The 24,222-nt window shown below is 37.2% G+C and overlaps 1 protein-coding gene across 1 annotated transcript in view; it reads left to right on the top strand.

Moving 5' to 3' along the window:
- The window catches only part of RASA1 (RAS p21 protein activator 1), a 54,613-nt gene that overhangs the window by 8,114 nt on the left and 22,277 nt on the right, over positions 1-24,222 (top strand). Inside the window, exons 2-9 of the mRNA XM_057381870.1 lie at positions 7,811-7,960; positions 10,386-10,521; positions 11,250-11,320; positions 14,977-15,094; positions 15,965-15,996; positions 18,326-18,378; positions 19,005-19,155; positions 22,080-22,158. Of these exons, the coding sequence (XP_057237853.1) occupies positions 7,811-7,960; positions 10,386-10,521; positions 11,250-11,320; positions 14,977-15,094; positions 15,965-15,996; positions 18,326-18,378; positions 19,005-19,155; positions 22,080-22,158 (790 nt within the window). The remainder of the gene's footprint in view (positions 1-7,810; positions 7,961-10,385; positions 10,522-11,249; positions 11,321-14,976; positions 15,095-15,964; positions 15,997-18,325; positions 18,379-19,004; positions 19,156-22,079; positions 22,159-24,222) is intronic.

The following is a 24,222-nucleotide window of genomic DNA, read 5'->3' as shown; positions in this document are numbered from 1 at the left end:
TTTGTGAAGGATGTTTCTCTGAAATTTTGATTTTTTTTTATTGTTAATGAGTCTACCTCTCGCATTCCATAAAATTATGCATCTGTATGTAGTTCGGTCATATAAAGGATATTCTGTTAGTGGGTCATTAGGCTTTGGATGGTTATTTTATAGATCAATTGCATTATATTTTGTATTTTTGAAATTTAAGAATAGTCATTATTTCTTCTCAATATCTGTTAGTAGAGTTAGAGTTCTACGTAATACAGAACATTATGGAATTGCTTACATTATCTTATTCAAACTCCAGTTTTTCCTCAGTTATTTTCTTGCATAGATTTTTGTGCTTTCTACGTGTCTGGATTTTTTGTTATTCTTTCCATTCCTTAATAAAACACAATAAAAAAGGTGCTGGAGAAATGTTTTTATTCCTCTTAAAGCAGAATGTTACCAAACTTCTGTAGCTTCTTGATCTGTATTCAAGACTAGGAAGAGGTGTTTTTTTTCCTTTTCTCAGTTTTACACACAATTTTTTTAATGATACGCTATTATATTTGTTCTGTGTGGGTTGTACTGTCGGTTGTATTCCCCCACTGTTTTTTTCTAGTGCAGGTTGGAACTTTTGGACATCTTTCAATTCAGGCGAGGTTTTGATTTTTAGTGTATAAATTAGTCAGGGTTTTCTCATTATGGAAGCAGTGGATGTGATATATCTCTCTAGAGGAACAATCCAGCTTGCGGGACTAGGTGAGAGTGGAGCACAAAGCCAAAACCTGTGTTTGACTAGTGTGGGTGAGGTGCAAGGAGGATGAGGATGATGAAGGAGCCTCTGGTACATTTAATGAGGATAATGGTGGACAAGTTAAAAAACATCTTGAAAATTCCTTGTTGTCACGAATATATGCTCATTTATGTAGTATTTTTAACATTGTTTCAGAACTACTCTCTCTTAGTACTAACAGAAAAAGGTATGTTTTTGACCTGAGGGCACAGATAACTACCATGTGAAAATGACAAGCTTCTTGCTAAAACCTTTAATGAGTTCCAGAATTAATTTCCTAATCTGATTCTTCAGTAAGACAAATGCCAGCTGTTTCAAGAGCAATTTTTCATCAAGTTTAACTGTATTTCATTTGTTTGTTGGTGGGTTTTGCAAAAATGAGATAGGCAGTCAGTCTTCAGTGTTGGATAGCATGCTGTGGTCACATCTCTCTTTTAAATAATGGCATTGTTTGCTATAGCAATAGAAACTTTTAGAACCTTTCTGCCCTTTGTGAAGTTATTTAAATATATTATACTTTGTAGTGTATGCTTATCTTGCGATTTCATGTTTTCACAGTCTCTTTGTTAAGACATACTGAGGTTTTTGGTTGATCGATTTTGTTCTAGCTCAGTGAAGATAAACTCTGCTGAAAGAGTTTTTAATGGCTTTTTTTTTTGGAGGTGTGTGTAAGTTGGGAGGTTTGTGCAAGTCCCACAGTTAACCGGTTGGGGTGACATAGCTACTCTGCCAAAGGATGCCTGTTGTGGTGGCTTTCCATGTTAGTTGGCTGGTTCCTAGTCTTGTAGCGCAGCACAGTTCCGTTTCCCCAATGATATTTTTAAGGGATTTTGGAACAGTCAAATGAGAAAAGTAGAATGAGTCTTTGTTGGGCATATATAGGTATGCTTAAATGCCTCTTAGAAAAGTGCATAATAAAGCAAAAAGGCTGAAAATCCCTTTCTTGTGTTTCTAGAACAGTATGCAATGCTCAGTGCCATGCCCATTGGACTAAGAGCCCTAACTTGGCTAGAAGTTGATTTTTAGTGTTTACCATAAAGATGCATCCATTGCAACATATTTGTGCATGTTTTTCTGGTACCTAAGTTTTGTGATGTGGAAAACTGCAAAGATTTACTAAAAATTTGGTAATTACTGAATAATGACTAACAAGATGGGAGAAGGAGATGAATTTAGTAGAATCTAACTGAAATTTAGTTTAATCTCTACAAATGATGTGCATGAAGAAAGTATCACAGCCTACAGATATGACAGAGATGATGAATAAAGTACTGAAAGGCAGAGTCTGGATAAAAGTAGTAAAACTGAGAATGCAGTTAAGGCTGAGAGAAGCTGTAAGACTGAAATGAAACTTCAGCAGTAAATAGAAACATTGACTCTTGTCTTGGTTTAAAAGAGGAGTACCTGTAAAGGAAGGTGGAAACCTCTCTGGAATGGAAAAACAGCCCCTCCTTCCAAATTGTTGATTCTTAAAAAAATTACGGGTCTTTCAGGCAAAAATATGGGAAAAGGAATAACAGTTGTTTACTAGCAAATATGTACTTTTACTATTTGGTGTAGTTATGATGACAACTGTCAAGGGGCGCTTCTGTCTCTGTTGAGGCGGCAGCTGCAGTGACTGTATTCCAGCCAGCAGAGGCCACTAGAAGCCTCCAGCGAGGCAGGGAAAGTGCATTCGCTGTCTTGCGGTCAGCAAGGGCGCTCCGATAAAAGAGCGGGATCTTCCCAGGTAATGGCAGAGAAAGCGTTCCGGCGGCGATGGCCTTGGCCTCAGGCAGCAGCCYGTGTATTGGCCGAGCAGCAAGAAAGCAGGGAAGCAAAGAAGCAGGGTTTGGCTACAATGCCAAAACATTTGGAGCAGCAATATTCTGTTGCCCATGTGGCCACTCTCCTCCGTTGCCAAAGGGAAAGGGCAACCCTGCTCCTGACCACTGCAGAATACCAGGCCGAGCTTACACCTCTCACAATATCTCCTGAGCTGTGGAGGGCCTGGGAGGAAACAGTGACAATTCCCAGCACAAATGACTGTGGCATATCACCATGAGCCACCCCCTAAGAGAATCTTCATATGGAAGGCTTGAGAGGAGGATAGTTAATGTTAATAGAATAAAAAGACTTAAATAATAATTCAGGATATTTTGTGGTGCAATTTTTCTCCCTTGTGAAACTCCTTGATATTCTTGTGTGCCTTTTAAAATTGAGGATTTTCCCAGTTTAAAGTAATCTTTGCTCTCTTTTGCCTCTGTTCGGAACAGAGYTCATTGTCTGGGGTGGTAACAAGAATCTATGATGTGTGAAAGGCACTAAGGCAGAGTCTGAATTCATAGTAATGGAGCTCTGACCATGATTCCTACTCGTTCTCCATTGTTACTACAGGTTTTCTTGAAGCACCATGGTATGAATGAGAAATGCCTTGAGTGAAGTGGATGTGTCATTTGATGTCTTTTTTTTGAGCACCATAGCTTTTTCTAGATGGAAAAAGAGAGGTCTGCAGCTGTTATCAACATCTGTGTTTGTTGAAATTCTTACTCCCCTTCAACACTTCCTCTTGCATTCTCTTCTTTTTTGCCAACTGTGTTCCCAAGTAAAGATCTCAGTGTACTGTAAAAACAAAATCCTTTAGTGAAACAGTAAAACATTGTTTTTCCCATGTGTAAAAAGGAATAAATAAAAAATAAAAGTATTTGATTTTACACTGTGACATAATTCCACACATGATAGCAGCTGCCTCCTTCTGTATGGTAAATTCACCAGCTGCTACCGCTTTGTGAATGGCTGGTTCCTTGCTTGGGCCTTGTGGTGTGTCTGTGTTGGGGGCCAGAAGCCGTGTAGCCAAACTGTGAACTTACTAAAGGGGTGAAGTGTAACTGCATTTCTACTCACAGTAGAAAGGGCTGGGCCTAATGGGGCTGGTGTGACTGGGTGTGTGGTACTCAGCATCTTGCTTGGAGCATGGGAAAATTTGGGGATATCTTGTTTGCGTGTGGATGTGAAATGACAGCTCTGACTGCAGTGCAACTCACTCCACAAGGTTCATGACTTGGTATATGGTTGTCAGCCACTCAGTGTGGCAATTGGTATAGGCATGATTTTTCTGCACATCTGTATGTTCCTTGTGAGGATACAAAGGCTCTTTGTGATGTTGTGTCTTTGCTGTGTCTGCTTGCTGTAATTGAAGTGTGATAGATGGGGTTGGAGTTTTGAACTGCTTTTGATTTAAACTGCTTTTGATTTAAACTGGCAGATGGGAGCACTTTCATTCACAGTTTTGACTGGTTTCTGAAACATGGAAGCCTTTTATTGGTATTCTCTTAGAAGCAAAATAAAGAACAATTACACAAGTTTCTTGAAGCAGGCAAGTTAAATGGGTGGTCCCAGAAACAACCACTTGAATTGTGATTTGTAATTAATAGGACATTTTATAATTGAATCATTTATAGCATATTCTTGCAAGACTACTTACCTTCAGAGCATAGTAGCAACTGCATGGTTAGAGCAATAGCTGTGATTCAGAGTGTCATTGAATTATGTTTGCTGAAAACACAGTGAAAATAGTGGTTTGTTAGCATTTCAAAACATGCAAAACTAATGTTAGAAATACAGAAGTGTTCCTTTGTAGGATTAGGCAAACAAGCAGAGGTACTGACTAGAAATTACAGGGATCTTGTCTTTGGCAATGGTGTTGGACGTGTGTCTTAAGTGCTAGTGAGTTAGAGTTATGAGTGCAAGTATTTGGAAATAGCGGTCACTTGCAACATCATATTTATGAACAGCTAGATAGCTTTTTTGTGGAATAGCTTCCTATCCAAACCTTAATTCTTTTCATGAGGCTTAGAGTACACCTTACATAGCAATTCCTTTCATGTTGTTAAGAATCTGTGTGGTTAACATTGCTTCTGACTGAAAACATTAAACTTGAAATTGCTTTGATTGCAAAGTATTGAAGTTGCACATCTTGACTTATAAAACTCAAGAGGGAGAGGTGGTTTCTTGTGATGTATTTTTGCAGAAATACTGAACTCAGCTTTATTCAGATACCAACCTGATCAAAGCTTAAAGCCAAAGGATCTGGGGTTTGCTTTATTTCATTTGAGAAATTATGGTAGCCTGTTCATATCCCTCAGAGTATTCTGGAACTCTGTTCTCTGTTGAAATTTAGAAGTATGACTAGTTCTAGTCATAGAACTAGTAGTTTGCTTATTTCAGTTGTACTTTCTTTGGATAGCTCTGACTATTGGATGGATCTTCCTTTATAACACAGCATAAGCTATCTTAACATCTTTCCTTAGTGTTCAGTAGATGAGTCAGTATTCACAGAAAAACTGATCTATGGATGTTTTTCATAACAAGAAAAAGAAAAAAAACCCCAACCATTTAGGAGAAATATTAAGAAATTGTATGTCACTGCTTAACTGAGCACTTGATGTGCTTAAATCATATTGAGTACTGCAGACTTTGTAGAAGTCTTTACTGTTAGCTATCAAAGTCTTTGAAGATAACGATGGAACATTACAGAGTGCATCTTTCTATGATACTGAAAATTGGTGATAGCAACATTAATTTTAAGACAAGCACTTGTGAATGAGGTCTTTCAACGCTCCTAGATTGTATATTGCTTGAATAAACTGCTTTTGTCTATTGTTAAAATCATACTCTCTGGAAAAATGCAGTTATCTCTTGACAACTATTTTGCACACTGTGATGGTATAATGTAAGTTTGCATTTAATTGTGTATCCTGTTTTTTTAAAGATGCGTTTGATCTACAGAGGCTTCCTGAGGATGTCACTTGAGCTGTTTTCTCTTACCGTTGTTCAGTATTGGCTGCTTTACTGTCATTTGTATGAAGTTTAGTGTTAATATTTATTTCTAGGGCTAATACCATAAAGTACATTGGTGTATTACACAAATGCATAGTGAGCTGTAAAATAGTGGGTTTTTTCTATCAAAAGTTAACATTTCATATATGGGCTCAGTGACACTGAATTTACTTGCTCTCAGAAATTAATTTAATACTTTTATTTCAGAAAACAAATCTTTCCTTAAATGTGCTACCAGGTAATAAATGTCTTCTGGTATGTTTAATATAAAACTGTTGAATGGGACAAAATACATATGACTTGTTCAGTGTAAGAGAATGTGATCTCCAGTATGTGGGGTATACCAATATATATGTTGCTGTCCTCAGCAAGGAGGGTATCATTTTTATTCAAAGCTTCTGGACTGAAAATTGGAGCACCTAGGTTTGTGCTATTGTTGTTAAAAATCTTAGTCCCTTACAGAGAAATTAATTCTTTTGTTTGCATATGATCCTACCTTTCTGTTTACTCTGCAATTTTTTTTTGTAATCTGTGTTCTTATTAAGACTCCCACCTTCTCAATTTTGAAATTGTGCCTTTCTTTAAGTTTGACAATGTAATGCAATGTGTCTCTCAATAGAATTGAGATTTTTTTTCTCAAGTGGATGATAAATAGGAACAAATAAAAGCTCAGTGAGCCAATTGTTTGTTTAAAATAGATTGTATAAAATGGAATGTTGGTTTCTTGATTGGGAAAGTTTCTTGAGTGTCTGGGAAGTTTTATATGAAAATCAGTCTATCTAGGAAAGCAATGCCCACTTGTGACATGTTGGGAACAGACTCACTCAAGTTTCACCTGTGCTGTGCACACTGACAAGCAGAATATTTCATCCTCATTAACTTCCAAATTGACGGTCTTGATTTTGTTTCATTTCTTATGGGATCTTTCTGGTAGGGAAGGTGTAATCCACTCCTTTGTGGACTGTCTTTGAATGACACGTTTCTGTTCACAAGGCTGCTTTGCTGTGGAATGGGATGACACAGGATCTTGCTAATGTAACTAGGCCTGCAGCAATCTCCAGTTCTACGTTGTACAGGCACAACAGTGCTTTTATAAGTTTAGCTTGTTTTGATCGGGATGAGGAAGAAAAGCAAAGGAGAGCAATGCTAGCAAGCACCCAGCTTTGCCAGTGTTAACAGTACCTGTGCTTGTGCTGCTTCTACTGGTGAAATGGTGTTTATTGGTTTAGTCAATCTAATTTTTGTTCTGATAAAAACTGTCAAAGCTTTTGCTTCCATTTTGTAGAAAAAGATAGTTTCTGGTCAGATTTTATCAACAGCTCAGCGGTTTGCCTTTTTTTTTAAACTGTGCTGTGAAATATGTTGGGTATTTGTCTTATATTAGTTGGTAGTTTACATATATTTTCTAAATTGCACATTTGTGAATCTTGCAAGAAATCTGTGAACTATTAGAACTAAATGTCATGTGATCTGAAATGGTGAAGGATTTAAATTGTCTGAAACAGTGGCTGTTTTGAAGCTGACAGTTTCTGAGTTATTAAAGAAAAATTAAAGAATCATGCAAAATTGTAGGAGCTAATGAGTTGTAATACATAGCCATGGAACAYGCTGTGGCTTGGTGAAGGTTGTTTGAAAACTGCTCTCGATTGCTTCTTTTTTGAAAAAGAAAAGTTATACTTGATCATTTGAGGTGGAACAAGTGTTCTGACAAAGGCTGTGTAAATAAACTGAGATAAGGTGATTGAATACTTGAATGGTAACAGTAGATTAAGTGTTCTTTGCTGTATTTTGCAGTCTGATTTTTCATGCATTGGCACTCACTTTTGATTGATAGGGTGCACCTTGTGATTGGGAAAGATGGCTTTGGGACTGGATGGTGGCTTGGTAAGTGCTGTTCAGTTCACTAGTGGCTTTGCTGCAGCAGCATTTCTGTCAGCTGAGGACAGGCTCATAGAACTTGCTTCTTAGTTTGTGCTTTTGAAATATCCAGCCTGTGTAGGCTTAAAATAGAAGAATCTTTCAAATCAGATCAATCACATCTGTTTCTGTTTATTGTAATACTTTTTATTGGAAATAAGTAAACCAGGAGGTTCAACTTGTGTTAGCTTGAAACAAAGCTTTGGACTTGTGTCAGTTTTGACTGAAAGATTTTTTTTATTTCATAGGTTTATTCTGTGCGAATAAAGAAAACCCTTAAGTTCTAAGGACACACGTTGTTACTCTTGTTTTCAGGTGGTATCATGGAAAACTTGACAGAACAATTGCAGAAGAACGTCTTCGACAAGCGGGAAAACCTGGAAGCTACCTTATTAGAGAGAGTGATCGGAGACCAGGTTCATTTGTGCTTTCATTCCTTAGTAAAACAAATGTCAATCATTTTAGGTGAGAATTAAATGCTTTCTTTCGAATATTGTGATGTATTTGTTTTTTGTTTAAGAACATAATAGAGTACAAATAAGGATTGTATTATAATGCATTATTTTTGACTCTATGCTTCCATAGTACAGCTTTTTGCTTGTATTTAGTTGTTTTAAAACACACCGCTTAAAAATTGCTTTGTAGGGTGAAGAACAGATATGTGAGGAAACCAAAAATGTCTGTGTACACAAGCTTGTCTAAAGTGGTTTGAATGGACTTAAGCAACACGCAGGTTTCATTAGTCAGAGAGATTGTTTTGTGTCTGTTCCATAATGACCATTGTGGTTAGCACAATTAAAGTGCTAGTACATCTGGTTGCTTCCTTAATTTTGAGGGGACAAAAACCCAACCAAAACCAAAACGAACAAACAGTACCCCCTTCCAAAAACAAACAAAAAAAGGCCACCAAAAAAGACACCAAACCAAAAATCACAAAGAAATTTTATGTTTAATAATTCAAAGGTTTTGCTGGAAACAGATTTCGGTATGTGTTAGAATTAGTTTTTGTAAATACAAGTAGCTCTTTTTCCCAAGTTGCAACTAAGTTTACTTTACCATTGTCAAATAGTAAGTTCAGTAGTTTGTTGGTGTAAATGAGAAGTATTTTGAGCAGAACATTAATCAGTAGGTGGAGTACTGCTGTTTAATGTTCCTCATTACAAAAGAGGAAAGCAAATGTTTCTTCAGCAGTTTAAAAAGCTCTGTGTCAGCTGGCTTGATGGTAACAAATCCAAAGCAAATTCTTCAACTTACTTTCCAGAATACCAGCTTTTGATCCTCTGTGCATATGGTTTGCAAATGTAGGCAGGTTTAGTTTGCATCTAATATGTAATGGAAGTGTGACTCAGAGGTTCTGATGTACCATTGACATAAAGTCATAATTCTCTTCCGTGCAGACAGTATGACATACAGATAGTACCTCATGTTTGCATCTTGCCGCCTGAACTGTCAATTTCAGTTTCTCAGCTGTACTGATACTCATTTGGGAACTGTTTCCTGTGTAGCAGTAACAGGAAAGTAAATTGTTCCTAAACTTACTTTCTAGTGCAGTTTTGAAGTTTTATTTGTAATAAATTCTGCTTTTGAAGCCAGGGTCAGGCAATTGGCTATTGGTTCATGTGCACCATAAAAGTGTTGCTGGCATCTCAGGTAGAAAATAATCTAGTTATTTTCAATCCCCCAAGGAAAAGATCCTCAAAATAGTTTCAGTCCTCAAAGAATTCAAAATAATTACTTTCTTTTGCTGTCCCTTGAAAGCTATATACAGACATGTGGTTTTGCACAGCATATGATTGAATCAAAACTAAATGTTTTTTTCACTGTAGTGTTACATTTTTGGTGAGTTAGGGTGGTACAATATATTGAGAAAGAATACCTATTTTTAATCTTTTCCTTTGGATTTCTCTGTGATTACAGAAGTCTTTGTGTATTTGCTGACTCAAATAGTGTTTTGAAGAAAGGTTTCATCTAAGCTTGATGAAATAATGATCTGTATTTAATTTAGAACCTATTATCTGTTGAACAGTTTGCCAAAGAGTCTTACAGAAAATATGCCAAAACATCTAGCATTGTTTAATGACTCCCCTTGCTGTACTGCATGCTTATGAGCTTTAATCTCTCAAGATTCATCTTTGCTTGGATTTTACATTGCTGTTTAGGAGAAATAATTTAATTCAAATTATGCATTAAAGAATCTCTTGTTTAAGAAAAAATGCAAACCTTAAAGAAAAAAGCAAGCAGTTTTGTAAGAAGCCTTTGTTTTGTTAAACTGCTGAAATGGTTGTGTAAGCTTTTTTCCATTAGATACCAAATCTTTTAATTGAGTTTAAGGAGATACTTTGATTATTCCAAAGTAATTTCTTCACTTTGAATATGGATGCTGAAGTAACTGTAACGAAGTGACTGATTTTTTATGGTGGTTTTTTTTCTGCATAGTCTTGAAGTGCATGCACGTAACTTGTTAAAATGCTTTACTACTTCGTTAAATTTATGCCTTTCATAAAAGGTGTATGTTGTGCATGATAGAAGTAATAATGCTTTTGTGTAGTAGTGGATTCAGTTTTCCGTAACATTCACGCTTTGATTTTTTCCTTTTACTTTCATCTAGTTCTGACAAAGGTACTGTCTTTTTCTGTGAATAAGCACTTTCTTTAATGAAAAACTGGTAGATCATACAATGTATATTTTTTGATAAAAAATGTACTTGTAAATTTTGATAAATCGTTTAGTAGGTTTATTTACATGTTTACAGAGAGCCTGTAGTACTGCATTTTGGTGCATATAGGCACTCTTTTAAGAATTAAACGTGATACAAAACTCCTTTTCTTTAGTAAAAATCTGTAGCAAAGAAATTTTCTAATGTCAAGCTTCTCATTTGCTTTATTAATAGGATTATTGCCATGTGTGGAGACTATTACATTGGTGGGCGTCGCTTTGCTTCACTCTCAGACCTGATAGGTTATTACAGTCATGTGTCCTGCTTGCTGAAAGGGGAAAAGCTTTTATTCCCAGTAGCACCTCCAGAGGCAAGTAAAAAAACTATTATAGTAAAATTCTGAAGTATAATTTACTTAAATGTTTGTAACTTTAATCGCTGTTCATGGTTTGCTTTGGGAAAGACGTTTTAGAAAGTTTCCTGTAGTTTTGTACAGGCATATATGGAAGTATAAGGAGTGTAAAAATCCATTTTTACTTGTACAAGGTAATGATTAAAAAACCCTGTTTAGAGTTATTGCAGTTGTCTCACAATGTAGTGACATGTTAAGTAGACAGAGAAAACCAAGAAATAGTTAAATTCTTGGCTAATAAAGAGTACTGTGGTAATATAACCTTCACTGTTCTGTGACGTTTTGCATGTTTAACATTGGTTTCAAGTGGGCAGCCTGGAAATAGCCAAGATTTTTTTCACATGCACATCCCTAAAACAACGTAAGTAATTCAAATGAAACAAAACATGGCTAAATATCCCCTGTAACAAAACCGAAGACCTGGCTAAAGATGTTTCTGAATGTTAAAATTCTGGACATTCTTTCCATTCTAAGTGAAAGAAAGTTTAAGTGCTCTCTTGGCAAATTAAATACATGTTTCTAGTGCTCAGTGGTTTTGAGCTTTGAAAATAAAAAACTGGCAAGGGGGGGGTATAAGTGATGTATAGCAGGTATACCCGTTCTTTGTCTCAGAATAGCATAATGCTGGGAAGAAGGATTCTGTAATATAAAGAAAAGGATTACCTTTGCTCTCTTTTAAACTGTAGCCTGTGGAAGACAGAAGGAGAGTTCGAGCAATTCTGCCTTACACCAAAGTGCCAGAAACTGATGAAATAAGGTAAGATTGAACAACAGTAGTAGCTGTGAAATTCTCAAGGGTATTTATAAATAGTGATAATTTAAGTAGGCGTTTGTTTGCATATACTTTACAGTTGCATCTTAAACTTGACACAGTTTAAAGAAAGATKCCTCGCTGTTCTTTTGCTGGAAATAAGAATAAAACTTCTTAGTATGTTAGTTTGTGTTAATTGTAAGGGAATGTACATTAGGTACTGTCTCAGTTTGAGACAATGTTTCTATACAAAAATGTTACAGAGTAAATGTTTCCTCTGAAGTGAAAAAAGTTGGTAATCTGTTCCCACCAATGTGAAATAGATGCCGGGCAAAAACTGAAGAGAAAAAAAGGTAGTTTATTAATAAAACACAGTGCCCATAGGACACAGATAAAAAGGAACCTTTAGATATTTAAAAGTCCAGAAACACCATGTGAAACTCCGGCTCGCCACCTGGCGCAGAYCAAATGGCGGCTCCCCTCCCCAAGAAAAGAGAAAAAGAGAAACCCAGTGGCCTCTCCCGTAACAGTGGCAAAAAGAAACCCCCCCCAAAAAAACCCCTGTATTACAGTCCTTTCTTCACTGTGGATGGAATGGAGGGCTCCGTGTGTTTCTGTTGCCGGCTTGGCTTCCGGAATCCTGGACCAGACGGAGCCGCGTGGCTTTATGGATCGCGAATTGCCTCAGGAGCAGAATCACAGGAGCCGCAGAGGGGGTCTGTCAAGGGAAAGSTGCCAAAGCTAACAAACCAGAGCTATCTAAAACTGCAACAACGTAACTCTGCTGCACACAGAGAGCAAGGACTCCCTGGGTGCTGAGCTGACCTGCAAAAGCAAAAGCCGAGCTCCAAAAGGCCCTGGCTGTGTGGTAGCGCAGCGCCAGCTTCCCAGCAGCCCCTGCTCCTTCTTCCGAGTCGGAGTTAAAGCACACRCACCTTTTGGGCATTACAAGCCAATGGAATAGGAATACAGAACAGAATTGCCACAAAATCAACCCAAGACAGGTACATAGAATTAAATTAGTAATGTTAAAATTCTGAAATATGTTTTGGTTTTTACCAAAAGGATAAATTTATGTGTGAAGGAATTCTATATAGAAGTGCCTTATTTGAGTGCATGAAAGAAATAGGCTAAGCTTTTTTCCTGAATTGCCACTGAACTATTAATAGATATAGCTAAGGCAAACAATTCAGATCACTAGAAAGAGAAAGTGAGCCTAGACTACTTGAAATTTAAGAATAGAAGAAGTGAGTTTTTCAGTAGATGAGCATTTTCTGATTACTTGGAATTGATACGAGAAAGCTTGAGATATTTTTTTTCCAGATGGAAAAGTAGGAGGATTTGAAAGTGATTTGTGGGGATTTCTAATCTCTCTAATGAGACAGTCTGTAATGAAACAAGTTACATAAATTGATGTAATACACCAGTTGAATTGTGAATTTTCTTAGGTTTAGGACTATTAACTTAAAATGTGGAGAGAAGTAATAGTGCTTTATATCCTCATTTGGATGGAAATTTTTTCCAAGACTCACAGTTCAGTCTGATCCATTAAAGGATGGTACAAGGATAATTGTTTTTGTATCTGTGTGTTTCAGTAAGGTGTTAAGACTGGGAAGGGGCTCTTTAATAGCACATTGCAACTAAGGCTTCCTACTATATGTGTGAACAAAAAAGGGATTGAGTCATTAAGTGCCTTATTGCACCTATCAGCTTAAGAGAGAAAAACATTTTATTAATTTGCTGTCGTAACAAAAATTGTAGGCAATTGAACCTTTTCTTCCTCTATTAGGATAGAGCTGAAATACAGAGTTGGTATTTGGGTATCAAGGTCTACATGGCTAAAATAATTCTGTTCATGGCATAGCTGAGACCACAGTTCTCAGTTTGTTCTAGGATGAATTAATACAGTATTGAATATATTATGTATTTTAGAGAATCTTGGCGTGTAATTTTAATATCATAATTAATGTTTAGCAAGTTTGAAGTGAAGCTGAGTTAATTTCAGCTTTGTCATCCATGCAGTAACTATACAGTAATGGAGGGTGTTCTTGTTGTCTGTCACCTGTTTTAAGTTGAATAGCAGTTGAATTTGTTCTTTGTTTTCAATAGTGGTTTGTTGCTTTTTGTTTTTTCTGTTAGCCTACTTCAGATGAGAGCAATGGTATAAACATTTCAATGAAATTTTGATTTTAAATAGTAGTTAATGAGCTTCAATGCTTTACTGCTTTTCCTGGACCCTGGTGCATCATGAGACATGACTGAAGATTCTGTGTTGCAGTGAAAAGTTTTCATATGACCTGAGTTTGTGTCCCAGCATTTAGGGAGTAACTTAAACTAATCTTCCAGAAATGAAAACTCCCTTAGACCAGGTTCTGGGTCCTGCACTTTGGCCACAGTAACCCTCTGCTGAGCTACGGGCTGAAGGAAGAGTGGCAGGAAAGCTGCCCAATGGAAAAGGACCTCGGGGTGCTGGTCAGCAACCAACTGAAGATGAGCCAACTGTGCCCAGGTGGCCAAGAGAGTCAGTGACATCCTGGCTTGAATCAGCAGTGGTGTAGCCAGTAGGAGTAAGAACGTGCTTATTCCCTGGTACTCCACACTGCTGAGGCCACATCATGAGTACAGTCTCCAGGTCTGGACCACTCAATTCAGGAAAGACATTGAGGTCCTGGAATGTGTCCAAAGAAGAGAGATGGAGGTGGTAAAGTGTCTGGAGGACAAGTCCTAATAGGAGTGGCTGAGGGAGCTGGAGGCCTCTCAGGGAGTCTCAGGGCAAGTCTCATTGCTCTCTACAGGTCCCTGGAAGAAGATGTAACCAGTTCAGTTGAACTGAACATGAACGAGCATGTTCAGTGTCTTCTGCCAAGCAATCAGTGACAGCCTGAGAGGACATAAACTCCCCTTAAGTCTAAAGGGCATCTTTAGGTTGGCCATTAGGGGGATATTCTACACAAAAAGTTGGACATTGAAATGGGTTGCCTATGGAGGTGGTACAATCACTGTCTCTGAAGGTGTTTAGGGAAAGATTGGATGTGGGAATTAGTGCCATTGTCTGGTTGACATGTGCTTGGGTTATAGGTTGGACTCRATAATCACAGAGGTCTTTTCCAACCTAATTGATCCTGTGATTTTCTGATTCTGGATGTTGATGCTTCTAATGCTTTTCTTGTAGCTAATTGCATGGCTTCTTTGGTAACTGCTCTGTGTTCTCTTTCTGTCATTTGTCTTCATCTGTGAGAACATAATGAATAGATATTCCACAGTTTATATTACATAAGGTAATTTTTCAATGAAAGTAACAATATTTTCTTATACACTACTAAGGSTTATTTTGCTTGTATTTCATATTTGATCTCTGGATAAAAGAACAATAGTTCTGTATTTTAATTTTATTTTTGCTTGCTACATTAGCACACTTTGAAGTTGATAGCACTGAAGTATATATTAGATTCTAAACATAAATCAAAATTACAAGAACTTGTTTGTAGTAGCCACTTAACTGTGAGGAAAAACACACATGTGCTTGGAGGTATTAATTCATGCATTTTCACAAATAGGTTTTCCCAAATCTTCTATGGAAATTATAGTCAAGAATTATTGTGTTCGTTAAACTTTATATTATGGTTGTATCTCTGATTTAATCTTGCTGTAACACTCTTCAGTTTCCTAAAAGGAGACATGTTTATTGTCCATAATGAATTGGAAGATGGCTGGATGTGGGTTACAAACCTACGGACAGATGAACAAGGTCTTATTGTGGAAGACCTGGTAGAAGAAGTGGTAAGTAATTTTTGTATTCAAATTTCTTAAATGAATGGGATTTTTTCATAAAATAATATTGAAATGAACAAAACCTAGTGACATTTGATTGCCTGTTTTCTAATTATGCACATTTCTACACCTAGTAAATTGATCTAGTAGTTCTAAAATACTAGAACAAACCTTTAAGTTGAACAAACCTTTAAGAATTCAGTATCAAAAAATACTTATTTGTGTGTTGCCCAAAGGTAAGTAGAAATTAATGGTACTGTAAATTTGCTAGGCTCTCCCCTAAAATCTGCTCTCCTGGAGAAGAATAATTTAATTGCATTTCTTTCTTAAAATTGCCTTGAGAAATTCACTATGTAGTGTAATTTTGCATTGTGGTAGGCCCTTCTCTTTATACAAGGATGAATTTGGGTTAAAAATTTATTGATGAGAGGTGAAAAAGAAAAAAATATTTTGATATTATCTTTTTACACAGTACACAAATTTTGCTAGTAGCAATGTTACCTGAGATGCCTCTCATAGATGACCTGTGTCAGGGAATTAGCTGTGAATAGCTAAATTGAAGTATTAGATTATTGTTTTGTWGACTAGTAAGTCAGGGTTCATTTAACTTTAGAAAAGTTGAGATTTTAGAAGGCTATCACCTCTAAAGGATTTTGATCATGATGGAAGTTATCATCAGAAATAATATATTTTTGCTGAATTTTCGCATATGAATGAAGAGGAAAACTTTTTGTAGAACCTGCAATAAGCCCTTTAGTTAAAAAATGCCCCAGACTTCTAAATGTAATTAATTTTCTACAGAAAGTTTTAAATTACGAGTTCATTTTTAGAAGTGAATTGTACTGTTGTTATGCATTTAATGTGTTAATTTTCTCATAGGGAAGAGAAGAAGATCCCCATGAAGGCAAAATGTAAGGATTTTTGTTTTGTTGTTTAAAGCAATCATAACTGTTTGTAAACTTCTACTGTGAGATTTCTAAGTTTTTGGGAAAATGAGCAATGGGATTTATTTTTTAATCTCAAGACTTTTTTATATACTAGCTGCTGCAGATGCATGGATACTCATAGGACTCATGAAAGAGTCTCATAAAAGAGTCCTATAATGGGTATGTCTATTGATAGTGGGTATTGTAGTGTTAAAATCTCGGATGGGGCTATATATGATCACTTTCAGCCAAGATATGCACAATGGAGTATTCCTTGAACATGGTTACCTTGGAGATAACAACTGTAAATACTGTAACAAAGTATTATTAAAACAGTGTGTCTGTTTGCCTAGTGGGTGGGAGTGTTTACCTGCTGGAGGATGGAGGGCTCTGCAGAGGGGTCTGGACAGGCTGGATCAATGGGCCAAGGCCAGTGGTCTGACATTCCACAAGGCCATGTAGTGGTTCCTGCCCTTGGTTCACAACAGCCCCCTGCAGTGCTACAAGCTGGAGCCGTGGCTGGAAATCTGCTCAGCAGAAAGAACCTGGGGTGCTGGTCATCAGTGTCTGAACATGAGCCACTGTGGGCCCAGGGGTCCAGGAAGGCCAGTAGCATCCTGGCTTGGGTCAGCAGCGGTGTGGTTAGCAGAACTAGGGCAGTGACTGTCCCTCCTGTACTCAGAATCAGTGAGGCCACACCCTCAGCGCTGGGTTCAGTTTTGGGCTCGTCACTATTAAGGTGCTGCAGTGAGTCTAGAGAAAAGAAAATTGAGCTGGGGAAGGGTCTGGAGCACAAGTCTGATGAGGGGTAGCTGAGGGAGCTGGTGGGGCTCAGCCTGCGAAAAGGAGGCTCGGAGAGAATCTCATCTTCTCTCCAGATGCCTGAAGAGAGCTGGTAGTCAGTAGAGGTCTCATCTCCTACACAGCACAAAAGGAGATAGGACAAAAGGAAACTTTCAAGTTGCACCAAGGAAGGGTTAGCGCTGGTATTAGGGAAAATGGCTTCACTGAAAGGGTTGTCAAGCCCTGAAGCAGGCTGCCTATGACAGTGGTATAATTATCATCCCTGGAGGTAAACAGAAGGTGTGTAGATATGGCACTTGAGGACATGATTTAGTGATGGGCTTGGCACTGCTGAATTAAGGATTGGATTTGATGATGTTAAAGGTATTTTCCAACCCAAAGGATTCTGTAATTCTTGTAATCACACTAGAAATTTGAAGAAAAAGTCACAGCACTGTAAGTTTCATTCTGTTTGCTTAAATACTTTTTTTAAAAATTGAATACAACTTACAGTCAATAGTGTGTTGATAGGTCAGTCTGTTTATAGCTTGCTTTCACAAGTCAGGGTGTGTGGCAGATAGTTCTGAGAAATGTCTAGTGGCTTGATGACTTAATGTAATGTCCTTATTGTTTGTCATATTTGTGCTTGCTACTTTTTCTGCTATTTCCCACTTTCTGAGATGCTGGTGGCGGGAGGTGTTTCACTGTCTTATTTGTTTTACTGGGTTTTGCTAGTCAGTTTGCTAAATATGGATGTCTTCAAATGTGGATTTTTTTTTATTTGCAGAGTAGCTTGTAGGAGTTGCTTGTAGCTTTGATTCTCTTTCAGCATTTGTTTAACTTTCAGAGGAATCCATAAATTAACATCTGAGGGTAGTACAGAAAGTTAAAAATCAAGGTCATAAAAGCACCATCTCTTTGGCTTTCCTTTAAATACAAATTATTAAATTGTAGCATGTCAAGCTTTTCTGAATAATGGTAAGTATCAGGCTGAGACTAGGCAGAGGCTGTGAAATTTTTTAGGGTACTGYTCTGACCCAGGACTCTGGGAAAGTACAAGATGTGAGATCAAAGCAGTGTGTGTTCATTAACCTAAAAAAGCTCGGTTTTGTTTCCACAGCTCTGGCAAATTTGACTTAGAGATTTTCTGTACATGTTTAATTTCTTGCTTGAGCTTCAGAAGTCTTGATTCAAATATGTTGCTGTATGATACTGACTTCAAATAATGCCTGTCAAATTATCTACTTTTTGGACAACTCATGTCAATCTCTTAAGCACAGTTGTATTCAAACATCAGCTCCTAGTGTTGATATTTTTATTGAATATAATTTATATACCTGTTAATGTAAGTTTTTTCATGCTGGTAGAACAGAACCATTAAGTAGCATAGTCATTGATTATCACATCTATATATATTAGATCTTTTAAAATAAAGATTATTTCATAGGTGCCAGAGCCTTGAATGTCACCACAACCAGAAAAGAGAGCTTGGTAGTCTTGCTTTCTAATTTTTCTCTTCATCTTTTTTAAGATGGTTCCATGGGAAGATCTCCAAACAAGAGGCTTACAATTTGCTGATGACAGGTACATGTATTTCTGATTTGAAATATGGTGACAGTGAAATGTCATAGAGTGATCCTGTTAGTATTAGACTGTGACAAAACTTCCTTCTTTGTCTGAATATGAGTGTTTTAGATTTCCCAAAGTCTCTGCTTGCTACCTCAGTAGAATACTACACTGGAAGAAAAGCATGTGGCTATGAGTACTGAGTATGTGCTCAAATAAAGTTAATTTAATATTTTTTGCTGTAAATGATTTTAAAGTTATTATATGTGTAACCAATTTTTTCACTTCTATTAAGCAAGAATTTCTTTAAGTGAAAACATTAGTATTTCTGACACATTGTTTAATAGGTTACTTCAAATATTGTAACAGAGATTGTGTTTTTTGAAAAKGTTATCAAACTTTTTTTGTATGTTTTTAAAGAGATGGCAAAGTTGTGGCTAGATTGCAAGCTACAGTTGAAGTATTTTTCATGAATTTTGGTGGTTTAGTACTAGTTAATCTAGTTTGAGATCACTGCTGGAATTTACCTTTATAGGGTTTGTATTTCTTGAAGTGCACAGTTCTTCCTAATTTGTGTAGAAATAGATTTAATAAGGGTTTATATATATCACAGAGAAAATGACACTATTATGATGTCTTTTCAGTTGGTCAGGTGTGCAGTTTTCTTGTGAGGCCTTCAGATAATACCCCTGGTGATTATTCACTTTATTTTCGGACCAGTGAAAATATTCAGCGTTTTAAAATATGTCCAACATCAAACAATCAGTTTATGATGGGAGGCAGATACTATAATAGGTAAGTTTTGCTGGTAAAAGGAATTGTGAATATTTTATGCTTGTATAACTACTGCTCTGCTTTTAAGACTGTAGTTTCCTTATATTAAATATTTTCCCTAATTTCCTTAGTGTTACTTGTAACTGGGCAAGTTCTTACAGCTTAAAGAGTCTTAGGTGTAATATGTTTCTCTTGAAGTTTTTGTGTTTCTTCTGCAAACCAGTTGCTTCATTGTGTAAATTGTGGCTTGAATGGATCACGTGGATCCATAAATTGTGGATTGGTAATTAAGAGAATACTCTTAAGTGGCTTGGATGCTACTCCATTTGTTCTTGTCTGTTTGAAAAAGGGAAAATAAAAATGCTGTTTTTATCTGAGATAATCAGTAGCGTTTTTGAATAGTAGAAATGGGTATTTATAAGAAAAAGGGAAAACACCTTCATTGTTGGAAAAAGTTACTAAATTTCATTGTAATATATACATGATAATTGGAACAGAAACACAGATCAGTTAATTTAGARTGAACAAGCTTAAGATTTCATTCCTTTTGCCACTGGTGCAAAAATACAGTAATTTGTACAAAAAGAGGAGTAATGAGATGTTTCCCCTTTTTTTGGGAGAAGTATTAGTACACTTCCATTTCTGATAGTATTTTGTAGAGTCGTTGAAGCTAGAAGATTCTCAGTAGCGAAAACTCACTTTCCTGCTTAAACAGAGGTAATTGCCTCAAAAAATCAGCATTTTTCCAATCCTGCTCATATAGAACCAGGGCACCTCCAATAGAGAATTTGTATCATTTCCAGCTTGGCTTTTGAGTAGGTAGATTCAGCAGCTCGTGTGTCTGAGAAAATGTCTCTTCACTGAATGTAGTGCATTTCTTTATACAACTTCACATACACTTTGAGACTGAACAATTGGACTCCTATGAACTTATGCCCATGCCACACCCAGGCTGCTTGAATGCCTTCTTCATTAACCAGTCTGGCTTCCAGCCATCCTCATTGAAAACCAGGCTAGGTGCACTGTCAGCATTTCATGAAGATAGATGCTCTTTCGCCCATTCTCTAGTTACATGGCTTATTAGGAGGATGGTAGGCCAGAAGCCCCCCACGCTTGGTGTTGTCAAATTAATCSGCAACTTAGGGAACTCTTACTTAGTCCCAAATGGTTTTGTAGCATTAAATAGTATACTTTCAGAAAGTTATTACATTGTTATTGCTTCAGATTGCTTTATAATACAGTATTTGGGGCATAGATTACATTTACCTGAGATTCTGTGCATCTGAACAGAAAACAAGGTTGTAAAGTTAAGCAGCAATAAATTATGACAAAGTGCTTTAAGATTTTTTTTTTTTTAGTATTTTGGTACCTATTTTGCAGAGATCTTCCTCCATTTGAAAGAAAATCTCTTTTGTTTTTGTTGCATGTTTGGGAGAATTACTACTATGCTCTTCAGCTCACATTCAGTCCAACTTGCTATGTGTATCACATTGTGAATTTGCTGAAAGTTCAAACATGTAATGAAGAATGCAAGCCCTTAGTTGCTCCATCAAGGCATGGAGTCCTAGTCTGTATGTTACTCTAACTACAAAAGGAGTTTTCAAATATAACTGTGTTTGTTCTTAAGCCCATATTACAAAATTGGAGAAATTTTGCAGGCACTTGCTCTTTACATTGAGGAACTCATGGCATTTTTAATCAAGGAAGCAGAGGGGGCATTGAAGGTCAAGGTATTCTGATTTTGAGTCAGAAAAATTATACAGTGCTGTTTTATTGATTACAAAATGTTGGTAGTAGCTGTTCAACTTGTGAAATGTGACTGAGACATTTTCTGTAGTGAGATGCAGTTGAAATACTTTTGCAGAAAACAGCATATGCAGACAGCATTTCAGTAAAAATTGAAATCAGTTACTTGATTTCAGTATAATTAAAAGAAAAATGAATCTCATTGTACATACCTGAAAAATAAAAATACTTCTGGGAAGGTCATTTTAGCAAGTTTGCAGTACTTCATAGCTTCAGCATGAGATAGAAGAGCAAACCAAGATGACTTGATACACCTTTTATTTAGAAGTTTTTGAGATTTTTATAGTATCAGCTATTGTTCCTGTGTTGTATACATTCCTTATTCATATCTATCTACACACAGCTGAGTGTTCATGAACTGAGAAGACATACTCAATATATTTTTATCTACTTAATTATTTTACTCTTTTCGAGATTGGTATTTTGCATGCAAATGATTAATTTCTGTTGATGTCCATGTTGCTGTTYTCATTACAATGTAAATTTCAGTAGCTGCAAAAATAAAGCAACTCAAGTGCCTTGAATTTCTGCTTGTATCTGTCATTACTTCTTTTCTGAGCCTTCCAAGTGCAATTGCAATCTGAATCTGGTGATTAGAGTGAATGCTTCCCTTTAGAGGAAGGCTCTACAACATGAGTATTCAAAAGAATAGTTCAGTGACATCCAGGGCTTTATAAGCCCTGCTACAAACCTTTTCTGTTTTCTATTCCTGTTCTTCTAGAAAGAGATTGCCCTTCACTCAGAATCTGTCCCATTCCTCTTAGTTAATTACTCTAGAACTTACTTGGAAAATTATTGCCACTGAAATAACAATTTTCAGCCTGCTTAGAAAGTGGATAATGCACGTGTGCTAATTAAATGTGGACAGTGCAGTGTCCTCATTTGACATTTTAAGCAAGCAAGTCATTAAAATAGTTTGCAGAGTTTAGAATTAATTCATTTTGAATACTGTTTTGTGAACTTTCTTGACTTCAGTATATTAGTAAATCCTCATTGCTGCAAATAAGATTATGATGATTAACACTTGATTTTATTAAAACTTGGTGGGAAAAATGTTTGTGGTTTTATGGGAAAGCAGATTCTCAAACAGAGGAAAAATTAATGTGTTTAACATTTCAATTTTTTTTTCACTGGAACAGTATTGCTGACATCATTGAGCACTATAGAAAAGAGCAGATTGTTGAAGGATATTACTTAAAAGATCCTGTTCCAGTGCAGGTAAGATTTCATGTCTAAGCCTTTGATATTGAAGTCACACACTGAATCATTACCAAATCAATTTGTGAACTGAATTACAACAGAGATACCACTGTTAGTTAAACAGCATCTTCTTCAGTAGTCAGTCGTTGACAGTTTCAGTGTTTTCAGCTCATCTTTTTTTATGTTTTATCCYCCAACTTACCAAAGACTGGCTTGTAGTCAATAGAAAGTATGGTTAGTTTTGTCGGTCCCGTGAAGTGTGTTTGACCTTTACCCTGTGCCTCTGGTCCTGGGCTCAACCATACTTTGATTTAATCGCATTTTAGGGGAAACCAGTATGCCCTTCTCTCCTCTGTGGCTGGGGTTTTTCTCCTGTCACAGGAAACCTGTTGTCATGGTTTGGCCACTGGCCAAATGCCAGGTACCCATAACATCTCCTCCCATGTTCTCCCCTATCACAGCTGGGCAGAGGAGAGGAAAAAGTTTTACACAAAGGTTCATGAGTTGAGAAGGAACTGGGAGAAGATGCCTCAAGGATGAAACAGGCTCAAGTTACACAGTGAATTTATTATTAACAGTCAGAGGAGAAGAATGAGAAGTAAAAGAAGCCTCCAAAGACACCGTTGCCCCACCCCCCTCCTTCCCACCAGCCGTACAGGGGGGCAGGGCATAGGGGTTTTGGTCACTTCATCACCAGGGTGTTCTTCCACTGCTTAGGGAGGAGTCCTTTCTTTGCATTTCTGTGGGGTCCCTCCCACAGGAGACAATTCTCAGTGAACCTCTCCAGCATGGGTCCATCTCAGGAGCAGCAGTCCACACACATCCACTGCAACGTGCTCCCCCCATGGGCAGATAGTCATCCTAAAACTGCTGTGACGTGGCGTCCCCTGGTCCACAGGGTGCAGTCCTCCAAGGCCAGGCTGTTCCATCTTGGAAGCAAGGCCTCTCTCTCCATTGGTCTCCCACTGGAACACAGCCTTCTCCAAGCATCCACCTGCTCCAGCATGGGGCACCTCCTCCATAGGCTGTGGGTGGATCTCTGCACCCCCTGTGGACCCCATGGGTTTCAGGGCAATGTCCTGCTCCACCATGGCTAGTGGTGCATCCATCTTCAGAGCCATCAGGGATTGGCTCTGCTGGACATGGTAGAAGCTTCTAGCAGCTTCTTACAGAAGCCATCTTGGTGGTCCTCCCTATTACCAAAAACCATGCTGTGCAAAACCAACACAGTGACTTTCTTCATGCTCCATCATTGCTCTTTAATCATGGCAGTAACTCTTACATTTTAAACTTACAGTTTTCTATTAATAATGATTAGTTTTCCATGTGAAATTACTTCAGATTCTTCAACTTAGCCAGAGAACACGTGACTATTTAAAAAAATTTAGTGGTCAGTGGAGCATTTGAAGTTCAGCTTTATCTTGCCTCCCTTGCCCATACCACCATGCTCTTATGTTTTTGAGGGGGAAAAAATTCAAAAGTTATGTATCCTGTTAGGGTCAATCTGATTGAATTCCTGTGTCTTACATGCTATTTACTTAAAATTATTTGTCACTAGATCACTTGTTTTGTGCACAGCTCCTTGTATAGTTATGTTACAAACTTTATTGTGACAGATAATTATGTTACAGACATTGTCATCTTATAACATCTGGATATAGCTTCCATTGTAGGTCCTGTAATTCCTGTTAATTATTTTTCATCTTGCTTGCTTTTTTTTTTTTTTTTTCAAAATCGTAATTCTTGTAGACATATGCACGGGAAGAAAACTAGAATAATGTGTAAGAACCAGTTCATATGTGTCTTTTCATCTCAGGGATGTTCTTACTACTTAACAGTCTTGCTTTTCTTGTTTTTTTATGGCGGAAGAACTTTTGCTGATCAGCTTACATGGTAGGGTCAAACCTGGCTTGGGTTTTGGCCATATTGATTGCATGCATTTGCATATCTTGCCATTTTTTGTGGGAATTTATCCTTTTTCAGTTTTCTGTTTCTGCTTTCTTCTCTTGTCTTGAGTTCTGCTCGGTTAGGATCTGGGCTTTCTAATGGGATTGAGAGACTGTGCTCCTTTGAGCTGATTTT

The sequence above is a fragment of the Malurus melanocephalus genome, unplaced genomic scaffold (assembly GCF_030028575.1).
Source record: "Malurus melanocephalus ecotype Western Australia unplaced genomic scaffold, MMel_1.1 scaffold_538, whole genome shotgun sequence".
In the NCBI taxonomy this organism is placed as follows: domain Eukaryota; kingdom Metazoa; phylum Chordata; class Aves; order Passeriformes; family Maluridae; genus Malurus; species Malurus melanocephalus.
Note: the sequence above shows the minus strand (reverse complement) of the source record. Positions and strands in the feature narration are given on the sequence as shown.